Source organism: Lolium rigidum, chromosome 6 (assembly GCF_022539505.1).
Source record: "Lolium rigidum isolate FL_2022 chromosome 6, APGP_CSIRO_Lrig_0.1, whole genome shotgun sequence".
NCBI classification, from domain to species: Eukaryota; Viridiplantae; Streptophyta; class Magnoliopsida; order Poales; family Poaceae; genus Lolium; species Lolium rigidum.
The window spans coordinates 43,269,132-43,280,666 of record NC_061513.1 but is presented as its reverse complement, the minus strand read 5'-3'; the positions used below and the strand labels follow the sequence as shown (position 1 = coordinate 43,280,666).

General features: G+C 48.1%; 3 protein-coding genes across 4 annotated transcripts in view; 1 reads left to right on the top strand and 2 right to left on the bottom strand.

The window, feature by feature from the left end:
• The window catches only part of LOC124667971 (exocyst complex component EXO70A1-like), a 52,141-nt gene extending 40,902 nt beyond the window's left edge, over positions 1-11,239 (bottom strand). The window contains exons 1-2 of one of the 2 annotated variants that reach the window (XM_047205187.1): positions 10,994-11,239; positions 9,171-10,962 (exon numbers count right to left, since the gene is read on the bottom strand). In XM_047205187.1, the coding sequence (XP_047061143.1) occupies positions 9,192-10,962; positions 10,994-11,181 (1,959 nt within the window). In that variant the 5' untranslated portion in view covers positions 11,182-11,239 and the 3' untranslated portion in view covers positions 9,171-9,191. Of the gene's footprint in view, positions 1-7,355; positions 7,711-9,170; positions 10,963-10,993 lie in introns of those variants that run through there. The other variant, XM_047205186.1, reaches the window with a different exon arrangement.
• On the bottom strand, positions 562-4,223 carry LOC124667973 (probable mitochondrial import receptor subunit TOM20). Its single transcript, XM_047205188.1, has 6 exons — positions 4,094-4,223; positions 3,914-3,992; positions 2,265-2,434; positions 2,001-2,048; positions 1,535-1,615; positions 562-942 (listed from the first exon to the last, which is right to left on the bottom strand). Exons 1-6 carry the CDS (start codon positions 4,193-4,195, stop codon positions 808-810), a joined length of 615 nt encoding a protein of 204 aa, XP_047061144.1. The 5' UTR covers positions 4,196-4,223; the 3' UTR covers positions 562-807.
• LOC124667970 (SNF1-related protein kinase regulatory subunit gamma-1-like) lies at positions 4,828-6,328 on the top strand. The gene is made up of 3 exons (XM_047205185.1): positions 4,828-5,715; positions 5,794-5,954; positions 6,049-6,328. Exons 1-3 carry the CDS (start codon positions 4,828-4,830, stop codon positions 6,326-6,328), a joined length of 1,329 nt encoding a protein of 442 aa, XP_047061141.1.
• Positions 11,240-11,535: the final 296 nt, after the last annotated feature.

Below are 11,535 nucleotides of genomic sequence, written 5' to 3'. Positions count from 1 at the left end.
TGAGTTTCTTGTTGTGCATCTCGTCCTAGGAGAGGAGACCAGTACCTGCAGTTATTGCCACTGCTGTCAACCCCTCTGATTGGGCAAGGCAAGAGAGAAGGGATCATCATCTCCATAGTAGCCATGATGGAGTGGACGTGTTGATGGGTAGGGCAGGCCAGGGAGGGGAGCTTTTCTTGATTTGGCAGGAACAGGGTACATGGAGACTATTATTAACAAGATGCCAGTAGTAACATGCAGCAATCAATCCCAAGCCATGCTCACCTCTCAAGCAGCATTCCCCCACACGGGGAAGAAAATATGCCTAGCAACCAGCTGCGCATGTGCGAGCTCCCCGTCCGGAGACCCGGATGCATCGCACCCTGCTACACCAACAGTGCGGCGCCGGTTGCGTCCCAACCAACTCCCAAACAGATAATTCCATGGGGCACATTTTTTATGTTGAAAAATGCAACAAAGCAGCTGCTCCATAGAAATGCTGACAGGTTCCACAAGCATGTGCCCATCAGAAGGTCGTTTACAATTATCAGAGGAATACATGCCGTATAGCCAGGGACAAAATGATCAAAACGTACCAACGGTTTTCGCTAAATACGATAAACATGCAAGGAAACATCCAGCAGCATATATCCATGACAAGACAAACCTCATCAAGGCCGCAAAGGAAGACTGTAATTTAACCAAACAGCAACATGGAAACACCATTTCCTCTCCACAACTTAGCTAAGTCTACAAAGATTAACGTCTCTGAGGCACTTTAACATAGGCATGCCATCTGCAGTTTCTTCTTTCCCAAGTTGATCCAAATCACATGTGAGGTGGCTGGGGTGCTGGTTGGGGTTGGTTTTTGGCCATTGCAATCCAAGCAGCGAAACCAACACACAGAATCGCCCACCCACCCACATCATACCAGAAGTCATTGTCCTTCTTTTTCTTCGATTGCTGCAAACCACGTTATATATATTCTCATATTAGGTACAGCAAGGTACAGAGCAGAGCATACAGAAATAACTTCAAACAATAAGGTCAGCAGTATGGATGAGAAAATATTACTCTTTATTGTTAATTCTATGACAGCAAGTAGGTCATATTGCAGGCAGAATATGCATGCTTAACACCTAGTATTGTCATGCAAAAATAATGGCAACTACGCACAAGAAATGACAAAGATTACATGGTATATGAGCAAACCAAGAAGCAAGAGCTACACAGAAAGATACATTAACTCACTCACTGCCTGTCCCTTTTTTTTTAATAAAGGAGCTCATCGAGCCGCAATTTCATTTCTCAGCGAAATTGGTATTGAAACAAATTCTATGTTCACCCTCTTGTTAACACTGCACATTGGCAGTTGGCAAATACAAGGCTACAAGAATCTATTCAGATCAGCGCATATGTGCAGACGGCATAGTTTAAATGCAAATTTATGGATACTTTGACAATAAAATCAGTATAATAAGAAACATAGGAACTCATAGAGAAGAAACTGTAATCAGCTTAAAAGAGGTAAGCAAAACAATGGCAAACAAAATACCCTTGCATTTGAGGATGAGGGTGGTGCTTGTGCAGCTTGAGATGCGATTTGCCTATGGATCTCCATATGCAGTTCAGGTGCCTGAGGTTGTCAGGAGAAATGTTACAGGAAGTCAATTAAAAAAGCAAGCACAATCAAATATGCTACAACTGAAAACTTCAGAGTTTAATTTAGGTTAAAAAAAACTACAGGTTCAGAGTAGAGAGGATTCAAATCCCCCCGTATAGTTCAGATAGTTAGAAATTCATCTGTTGTTAATGAGCCAGATTGGAAGTTCACATTAGTTACTATCATAGCTTCAACTTCTAAATTATGCTGACAACATCAAATAAAAGGATATGCACACATGATCGAAAACTTGCAATCAGAGTAACTAACATAGTTGAATCACATGGTACAATTTCATAATTGCATTATAAGAACTGGGGAAAGATATTGCGGAGCATAATGACAGAACAAAAGGCACCTTCGATGAAAGCTCCAATGACTTCCTGTAGAGCTCATTTGCTGGTTCCTACAAGAAAGAAGAAACATGGACATACCTCAAATACCAGCTGAACATGCTTTATAAAGCATATTTACAAAAAAATCCTTGCAGAAGCGTCTGCGTGGGACTGAGCTCATATGGCACTTAAACCATATGATCTCAGGCCCGCGTGTCAGCCTTCAGCATGATTTTATTTGAAAATCTGTCCGTATGCATCACAATACTCAAGCAGACTTCACATACCACATCAACTGCCTTCTGGAAACAACCAGTTGCTTTTTCAAAGCATTCATTAGCCGGGATGGAGTCTGAAGTGAAGAATCCACGGGAGGTCAGGGCATTCCCCAAGCACCAGAGTGCATCAGCCTTGTTGGAATCAATTCTCAGTGCTTCTTCCAGCTTGGACTCCGCATCTATAAGAAATAAACTAGATCAGCATATACTTCACATCTGACCGGTTCAGATTTGATTTAGAAGGACAAGAATTTGCCTAGGTATTTGAAACTCTCAGCCATGAAAAGCTATGGGGCTATCAACAAACTTCGAAATACTAGCAACTACTATGACTTCCACTGAACAAGCTTGCATATAATAATGCTCTCAGTACGAATTTACAACGAAGTCTTTCCAGATGAACAAATAATCAAAACAAAGCAAACAAACAGTTCTCATCCATATATATGGAAACTACAACAAAATTGAAGTCACATTTTAATCTGTGCCAAATGATTTTGGAAGGTCCCTGGATTTTGTCTAAATACTTACCTACTATGACTTACACTAAACAAGCCTGCATATGATCCTGCTTTCAAATTAGAACCCAGCACTAGGACTTTACAGCATAAAAATTAACCAAAATAAACAAGAAGTTCTGAGCCAAACATAAATGCAAGCTTAAAAAATGCTCTTTGTTTTGCCTCTGCCAAGAGGCAAGCGCCTAGCACACCAAAGCTCTTGCCTAGGCACGCTTAAAGTGCACACTTCACACAATTAAGTGCTGGGTGTTTTACTTCCGCCTAGCACCTAGGCGCGCTTAATGGACTGGCACCTTTTTTTAACCATGATATATGAAAATTACAACAAAATAAAACTGTGCCAAATGATTTTGGAAGGTTACTGGAGTATGCCAGCATAGGGTTGGACTGGTATTGCAATACAAACAATGTCAAAAGTGTTGATAAATCTCAATATTCTTTTTATTTAACACAAAACACATGTCTGAAAAGGAAAGCATGACAAGAATAAGCTCTTCAAGCTTAGACATAGCATGGACGAACACCTTACTCCCTAAATCTGCATTACAGATGTATAAGCAACCACTACCAACACCATCAGTTTTATAATATACACATATAAAAAATGAAACTGTAGGTCTATATATGTTGGGAACAAAACTACAGTCTTATCATATAACAAATACAACTAGAGCTTTTTACATGCTTGGAACAAGAACAAACTAAATTATGGTGCGGTCAAAGAAGTCATCTAACCATATACGAAGGCCAAACTAGTAGTCTTCACATAATTCATATATATTCACAAGCACTACTACCTTCTTCTTTATTTCTCTCTGTAGTTGCTACTATCATACCAAACGTCTAAATACTGCAGAGTTTAGAAAATTAACCATAATGATGTTCTATGTTCCCACAAATCAAAGTAACTTATTTTTCTCTGGTATACCTTAGGCTAAAGTATCAGTGGGCACAAAAGGCACAACCCAGGCCCTTACACATAACTTGATAATAACAATGTTAAGGAAGTATACAGTGAAAGGAAAGCCCCAATCTATTGCAACTTCCAATGTCTGCAAGGAGGCAATTAAAGCCACCCCAGCAATCCAGAGCGACAGAACAATCTGCATAAGCACGTGCAGAAATCTGGAGGCATACCTTCGAGGCACTTGAGGCCCTCGGGTCCGTTCTGCATCTGCGACAGCTCCAGCAGCGCGCCGCCCCATCGCGTGAGGTTCTGCGATGCAGATAGCACAACATCAGACCAGATCGGATGGGATCGCACCGGCGTCCAAACCGCTAGAACGGGGAGGGAGGGAGGGAGGGAGGGGGCGTTACGTCGGCGTCGAGGGGGTTCTCGTCGTAGGCGGTCTTGGCGGTCTTGCAGGCGAGGTCGAAGAAGAAGAGCCTCTCCGGGTCGTTCATCGCTCCCATGTCCATGGCGGCGGCGTGGGCGGCGGCGGCGGGGCTCCGGTGTGCGGCGGCGAGATCCGGTGCGGGGCTTAGGGTTTTAGGCGGCCTCTCTTCGATTTGGGGAGGCTCGAGGTGGAGGTGGGGAAGCCGGAGTTGTTGTTGTAGAGGACGAGGAGGGGATCGCACCGCTTTAATCGGACGCTGACGTGTGGGCCCTGCGAGCGTCGTCCCCACCTGCCAGTGGCACGTTCTGTCACGGTCGGTCCCGTACAGGATGACTTGGGAAAGGAGCTACAAAAAATATCTATCTCGAGCCCAGCCCGGCCCGGCAGGCAAGTATATTAGGCCCATAATATGGATGCCCCTTAAGCGAGCGGCCCATGTCCTTTTTTTTTCTTACAGAGAGGGCAAAAACATTTCTGGCAATGTTATCCAATGTCAGTCAGATAGAGCCCAACTTCCGGGCAGCGAACCACTTGTCATCCTCCCCTGTCATTCTGGCGCGAAACAATCGGGCAGAGCAAACCTCGCTGGCTCCCGCCACCGTTCTCGGCCGGAAGACGCGACCAAGCAACGCGCGCGCGCGAGGCCACTCGTGGACGAGGAAGCCAAGAACAGAGAGAGTGGTAGCTAGCGGAGCAGAGGCCATACAGAGAGCCATGCAGCCGAGGCGCGAGATCCGGACGCGGCCGGAGCATCGGGAAGGCGACGATGCGTCGACGGCGGCGTTCGCGGCGGAGACGCCGCTGGGGAGCGCGCGGTGGAGCCCGGAGGCGGAGATCGGGATGCGGGTGGAGGACATCTGGGACAGCCTCGACCAGCCGCAGCTCAGCCGGGGCGACAAGCTCAACAGCTGCTTCGACGCCATCCCGGTCTCCTCCTTCCCCAACACCTTCGGGGCGCAGCTCGTCGACATCCCCTCCGACGCCACCCTCGCCGAGGCCGTCGACATCCTCTCCCGGAACCGCATCAACGGCGCGCCCGTACGCAACATGGACGCGCCCGACGACGCCAGCTGGATCGACCGCTACATCGGCATCGTCGAGTTCGCAGGCATCGCCGTCTGGCTGCTGCACCAGTCCGAGGCCTCCGCCGCCGCGCTCGGCGCCGACGAGCTCGCCGCCAAGCTCGGCACCGTCACCCTCGATGGCCCTGGCGGCGGCCCCGGCAGCGCGAAGGAACACAAGACAGCCCCTTCATCCGAAGCGGAGGGGGCGGTGGCTGAGGCGTTCGGCTCGCTGCCGTCGTCGGAGCTGTTCAGGAAGACCAAGGTCAAGGACATCTCCGGCTCGTTCCGGTGGGCGCCGTTCCTGGCGCTGCAGAGCTCCGACACGTTCCTCACCATGCTGCTGCTGCTGTCCAAGTACCGGATGAAGAGCCTCCCCGTCGTGGACATCGGCGAGGGCACCATCAGCAACATCATCACCCAGGCCGCCGTCGTGCACATGCTCTCCGAGTGCGTCGGACTCAGCTGGTTCGAGGACTGGGGCACCAAGACGCTCTCCGAGCTCGGACTCCCCATCATGAAGACAAGCAGGCTCGTCAAGGTGCCCATAAATCCATGCATGATCATGCTCACGCTTATATATTCTTTCTCGATCGGCACCCAACATGATCTGCTGCAGGTTCGCGAGGACGAGTCGGCCCTCAAGGCGTTCCGGCACATGAGGAAGCGAGGCGTCGGCGGCGTCCCGGTGGTTGACGGCGTCGACAAGCCCGTCGGCAGCATCATGATCAAGGACGTCAAGCATCTCCTCACGGCGTCAGAGTCCGACAGAGACTACAGGTGATAACATCAGATCACACAGCGTTTGGCTTGCCCTGAAATCTCATTTCATCAGAAACAATTTCATTCAGACATGGCTGCTTGATAAGTGCAGGACACTGACGGCCAAGGAGTTCATCGCGAACGCGAGGCAGAGCTCAGGGGAGAAGCAGATGAGCATCATCACATGCACGAAGGAGGACACGGTGAAGGACATCATCCTGAGGCTGGATGCGGAGAAGAGGCAGAGGGTCTACGTCGTCAACGAGGAAGGCAACCTGGATGGGCTCATCACGCTCAGGGACATCATCGCCAAGCTCGTCTACGAGCCACCAGGGTACTTCGGGGATTTCTTCAACGGCGTCATTCCCATGCCGCAGAACAGCAGGGTCTGAATGCTTAATCTCCTAGCACCTCCTAGGCAAGATCAGGATAAGCAATTTCTCTCGGGTTTATTTATTTTTCTTCTTGTGTAGTTACACTAATTCCTCGTTTTCTCTAGTGTTCACTCCTTGGTCTCCTTAGAAACTCTCCTTATTCACGTCAATTGCATTGCTAGCTAGCTACCTTATCATAAGGATGAACACTCTGGCTCTGTTTATGTTCTAGGCTGACAAAGTTCAACACAAGTAGTACTAGAACGTAGACATGCCAGGTTTAATTGTTCATCATGTACCAGAGTGAAAGGACCCCAGAGTTATTGATAGATAAATTAGTGTTCATTTGCATGAGGCAAGATGTGTGAGATATCATAAGAAACTTATAATATGAAGCTAAGGAATAACACATTTGCATCTGAATGCGGTGGTATAAACCTACACAAAGTATCATTATATCGCCTTTTCTTACTTCTCAGGGCGTCCTCAAACAGTTGAGTGGCAATATCAGTCATCAGAAGAGTCTACACAGAAGTAAAAGTGTGTAGATTGTAACTGTAAACCTATCCCTAACCACATGCAATTGTACATTACACAAGAAATTGTAAATAGGCACTCCAATACTTTGATATCATACATGTCTGCATGTTATCTTCTGGGTCATGCAACAACTACATGAACAAAAAAGATCCCAGACACACATAAAACTAGGCGATATAAGAAAAGGTGCAAAACACCATCAAGTAGCAGCACAACACAAGAATTAATAGCGGAACAGTTAATAGTATATAGAAGGAAGCAATCTGCATAAAACAAAAGGCCCATTCCATGAACTGGGGGATTAAGAACAGTAGAAGGCACCATGAAATTGCTACACCACCCTATTATCGTAGGTAGAAGAATGAATAAAATAGGATCCAGTGGGATAAGTTGCAGCTTTTTTTACTTATCCGACAAGCTACTATACCTTATATTATCATCAATAAGTTACTATACTTTCTGTCAGCAACCAACTGAAAGGCAGATAACAAAACTTCCAACAAAGTAAAAGTGAACAGAACTGCTGTATAAATTGTACATAAAATGCCAACCACCGACCATCCAACAATATTCAACAATCAACAGTATACGTGTAAACTGTAAGAATAACAGTTACACAGCTCACCACAGTGTCCTAAAGCCCAAGTGGAAGCCCAATGTCAGAACCTGCCATGAAAAGAATCAAAGGTGGCAAGCTAAGTCTTCGATTCAGGTTGCTTTGCATTCATCCTGCCCCTCCAGTCAAAACTGATATCTCCATCGTCAAACTTCAAAAGCATGCTGGCGGGGCAAGTTCCTTAGAGCACCCCTTGAATGAACTTTGCCATGGACTTGTAACCACCAAACTGATATGAACATCCCTAAACATATAAATGATCAGGTTGTTAAGTTTGTTGATCATGCTGAAGTAAGTTCATGACTATGGCATGACAAGCAACAGGCCATAACTTGTTTGTGAGTTTTCCTGCTTCATAAGACGACTTGCTGATAATTCGTCTAACAAAGACAATATACCATCTAAAAACCAGTTCACTGCACCAGGGAAATTATGTTGCTTATACAGGATCCATATTACCAATGTTGATGGTTGGTGAATAGGGATTAATAGGCTAATCGGCCAGTTAACAAGTTAATCGGCCGATAAATCAGTTTATTGCCCACTCGGTGACCCTCCGAGCAGGGATTAATCGGCCAACTAACTGGTTAACAGGCCGATTTCTACAACAGGGCATATTACTGGTTCAAATATGCAGTAGTTTGAGAGCCTTGTTTTTAGATAAATCACATAAGTCGCCGTTAAATGGAAACACTATAAGTTACTCAAGAGTTCATCATGAATATTTGCTTGATGAACTACAAAATCCCCAGAACAATGTATATTCTTGATGTGCTTTTTACACTTGGCAGTTGGCAAGGTAATATAGGGGTGAAATCTCTAATATCTCAATAGTTGGGTTTTTAAGTAATTTTTAGTATCATCCATAACGCTCAATTATGACAAGCAATAAGTCATAATCTGTTGGGACATTTTCCCGCTTCATAGTCATAAGCCTCGCAATTTTATTTTTTTCTCGAACACATGCCAAAGCATGCGTCATTATATATTAGAAGAAACCGTCGAGAAGACGGGAGCATACAAGAGTAGCAAAGCTACAAAAAGTTCAGAGAAAACAAAAGAACTGTGCAAGGCTAACTTAGTTAGGCCTACTGTCCCTCGTCTAGGTTAACGTCAGGAGGTCTAGCATGTAAGGGTAGCCGACGCAGCGCCGTGGCGCCGGCCGCCTTGGAATTCTATTGACTTGCTAATAATCATCTAACAAAGATAATATGACATCTAAAAGCCATTTCGCTGTACCAGGGGAAATATGTCGTTTATACAGAATCCATATTACTGATTCAAATATGTAGTAGTTCAAGAGCCTAATTTTTAGAAAAATCACAATTAGTCACTATTAAATACGAACACTGAAAATTACTCAATAAAAATGTATATTCTTAATGTGCTTTTACAATTGGCAGTTAACAAGGTAATATAGTGGTGCAGTCTTCGTAATATATCAATAGTTGGGTTCTTAAGTAATTTTTAGTATCATACCTACTTGTAATTTTTATTACTTTTGGGTCAGTTTGTACTGCTATTGATGACTATTAATAGATCGGTGGAATTTTCGCAAAAAAAAATGCTCAACTGAAGTGCAAGGTATCACTATGATCTTGCAAATTTAGCATCCAAATTAGCAAAAAAAAAACGACTGCAAAGCCTTCTATTAATCGATACTATAAACCATCTATGAAAGCAGAATCTGGGTGTAGCACTCACCTTGAAAAGTAGACAGATTGATCAAGCATTCAATCTTTTCCCTTCAAAGAAATCAGAGACCTGATTCTCCACATCCTCAGGGTTGTACTTTATATACTTTGCGAAATTTCTTCCTCCCTCTAGCTGGCCTCGAAACCTTCCGACGAACGAGCGGTAGGCTGGAAGGACCTTCTCTTGGATGGAAATTTTCAACTCCTCTCTTAACTGGGGATCCACAACCCTCCAAGCTGTCTGTGTCCTATATAGCTCCTCATAAGTAAGGTTGAAGCTCTTGAACCTATCCTTGAGTGCAGCCTTGAGTGCACTCGATGAACCTGTGGCCTGTGGCAACCCATCATCCCTCAGACAAGCTAATACCTTGGTCCACGAGGATCGGAGGTACCCTGTGGAGTACCTCCTTATCTGACCACGGCGCTTACGGATCCAGTTATCTCCAAGCAGAGACTTAAGCTCTGAATCCTTTATCTTCTGCACAACGTACCAGAGGTTGTTCATCAAAAATATGTTCTGCAGTGCCTCATCATCATAGAGCTTGGATTTATCCTCAATCTTGTCCAATAGATGTGTGATGAGTATGAGCACGCAGTGTCCCAGAGGAGTAATATCCGCATTGTCACCCCCAGTTTCCAGCTCAGTCTCGCAGCCATCGAGAAGATCATTCAGCCAGCGACTGTAATCCGCAAGCAGCCGTACGTAGTTCATGACGTAGCGCGTGAGCGGGTGGATCTCGCCGCCTGGCAGTGATTTGCGAGAGGTCTCCCCGCGTATCGCATTGGCGAACTCCGCAATTGTGCCACGCACTGCGTCCCCTAGCCTCACCAGTATCCCCTCTGCCTCTTCCTTAATGAAATCCCTTGCCTCACCTGAGAACAGTGCCTCGAGCTCCGGCAGCAACTCAGCTAGCGCCTCATACATACCAAGGATGCGGAAGAGCTTCTCGGAGGATCTCTTCCCAATCGCAATCGCATCACCAAAGTTGAGCAGCTGCAGGACACACCCCTTGGCCGCCTCGGTGAAGCACTCCTCCTCGGCATCGGCGTCGAGCGCGAGGATCTGGCTGCAGATGCGGCGCTCCTCGGCGAGAAGGCCCTGGACGACGACCTTGAGCGCCTGGATCCACTTCTTCATCTTGCCGTCGAGGACGCCCCAGTCGACGCGCTGCACCTCCTCGAGGCTCATCTTGTCGACCCCGAGCACGGAGAGGCACTCCATGAGCGTGTCCCGGCGCACCTCGCCGTAGACCTGGCAGAGCTCGGGCCCGTAGCCGGCGCGCAGCATGACGTCCGCGATGTCCTTGAGGGTGCTGACGGTGTCGGGGGAGATGAGGTAGGGCGAGATCTCGCCGTCGGAGACCGAGCTCCACCGGCCCGCGGGGGTGGCGGGCTCGTCCCCCTCGTCGCCGCCGTGGTTGGCGAAGGAGGGGCAGTCGAGATCGACGGAGGACGCGGAGTTGAAGGCGGGCACCGTGAGCGAGAGGCGGCGCAGGAGCGAGGCCTGCAGGTCCTCCACGCCCAGCGAGACCGTCCCGCGGATCAGCAGCTGGCGGAACTCCTCCTCGAGGCGGGACATCGCGACCTGCAGCGCCGACTCGACGCGCGGGCCGGCCTCGCCCACCAGGCAGGCGGCCGCGGCCAGGTACTCCTCGGCGTCCTCCGACGACTCGAACACCAGCCTGTCCCCCGCGGCCGGGGAGTCCCACTGTTCGACGACCCGTATCGCGTCCTCCACCGCTGCGTCCCTCTCTTCGTCCAGGTCGTCGTCGTCGTCGGGGCCGGGGCCGCGCGGCCTCTCCCGGTCGTCGTCGTCGTGGCCCTCGGCGACGGAGGAGGGCGGAGGAGGCGTTGGGGTTGGCGGGCGGGAAGAGGTCGGTCATGTGGGAGAAGCGGTTGTCGAAGCCGGAGAGGATGCGGATCATGTCGTCGGCGGCGTTCTTGGAGTTGGCGAGCGACTTGACGATGTGCTGCGCCGCCGCGATTACCTTCTCCTGCCCGTCGGGCGGCGCCGCCGCCATCGTGTCTCTGGGGTCGGGTCGGATCGGATGCGAGGAGGAGGAGGATGGATCGGTGTGAAAGGGGAGAGGAATTCCGAAGGGGAAGGGGAAGGGGAAGAGGAGGAAGGGGGAAGGTGAGTCGCGAATTTGCTGAGGTGGCAGGCTGGGTTTGAGCAAGTCGTCGCCGACCCAAAAATCTTCCTGCTTCATCACTCGCTTTATCGTACGGATCGGATCCGATTCGTTTCGCCGACCCTACACTACACAAACAAAATGTGGCGTCCATGCACTGCAACCTTTGTGTACTAACATCTCATAATTCTAATTTTATTCTGATTTTCTCGAATCTATGAAGAAACATGAGATAAATTCAGA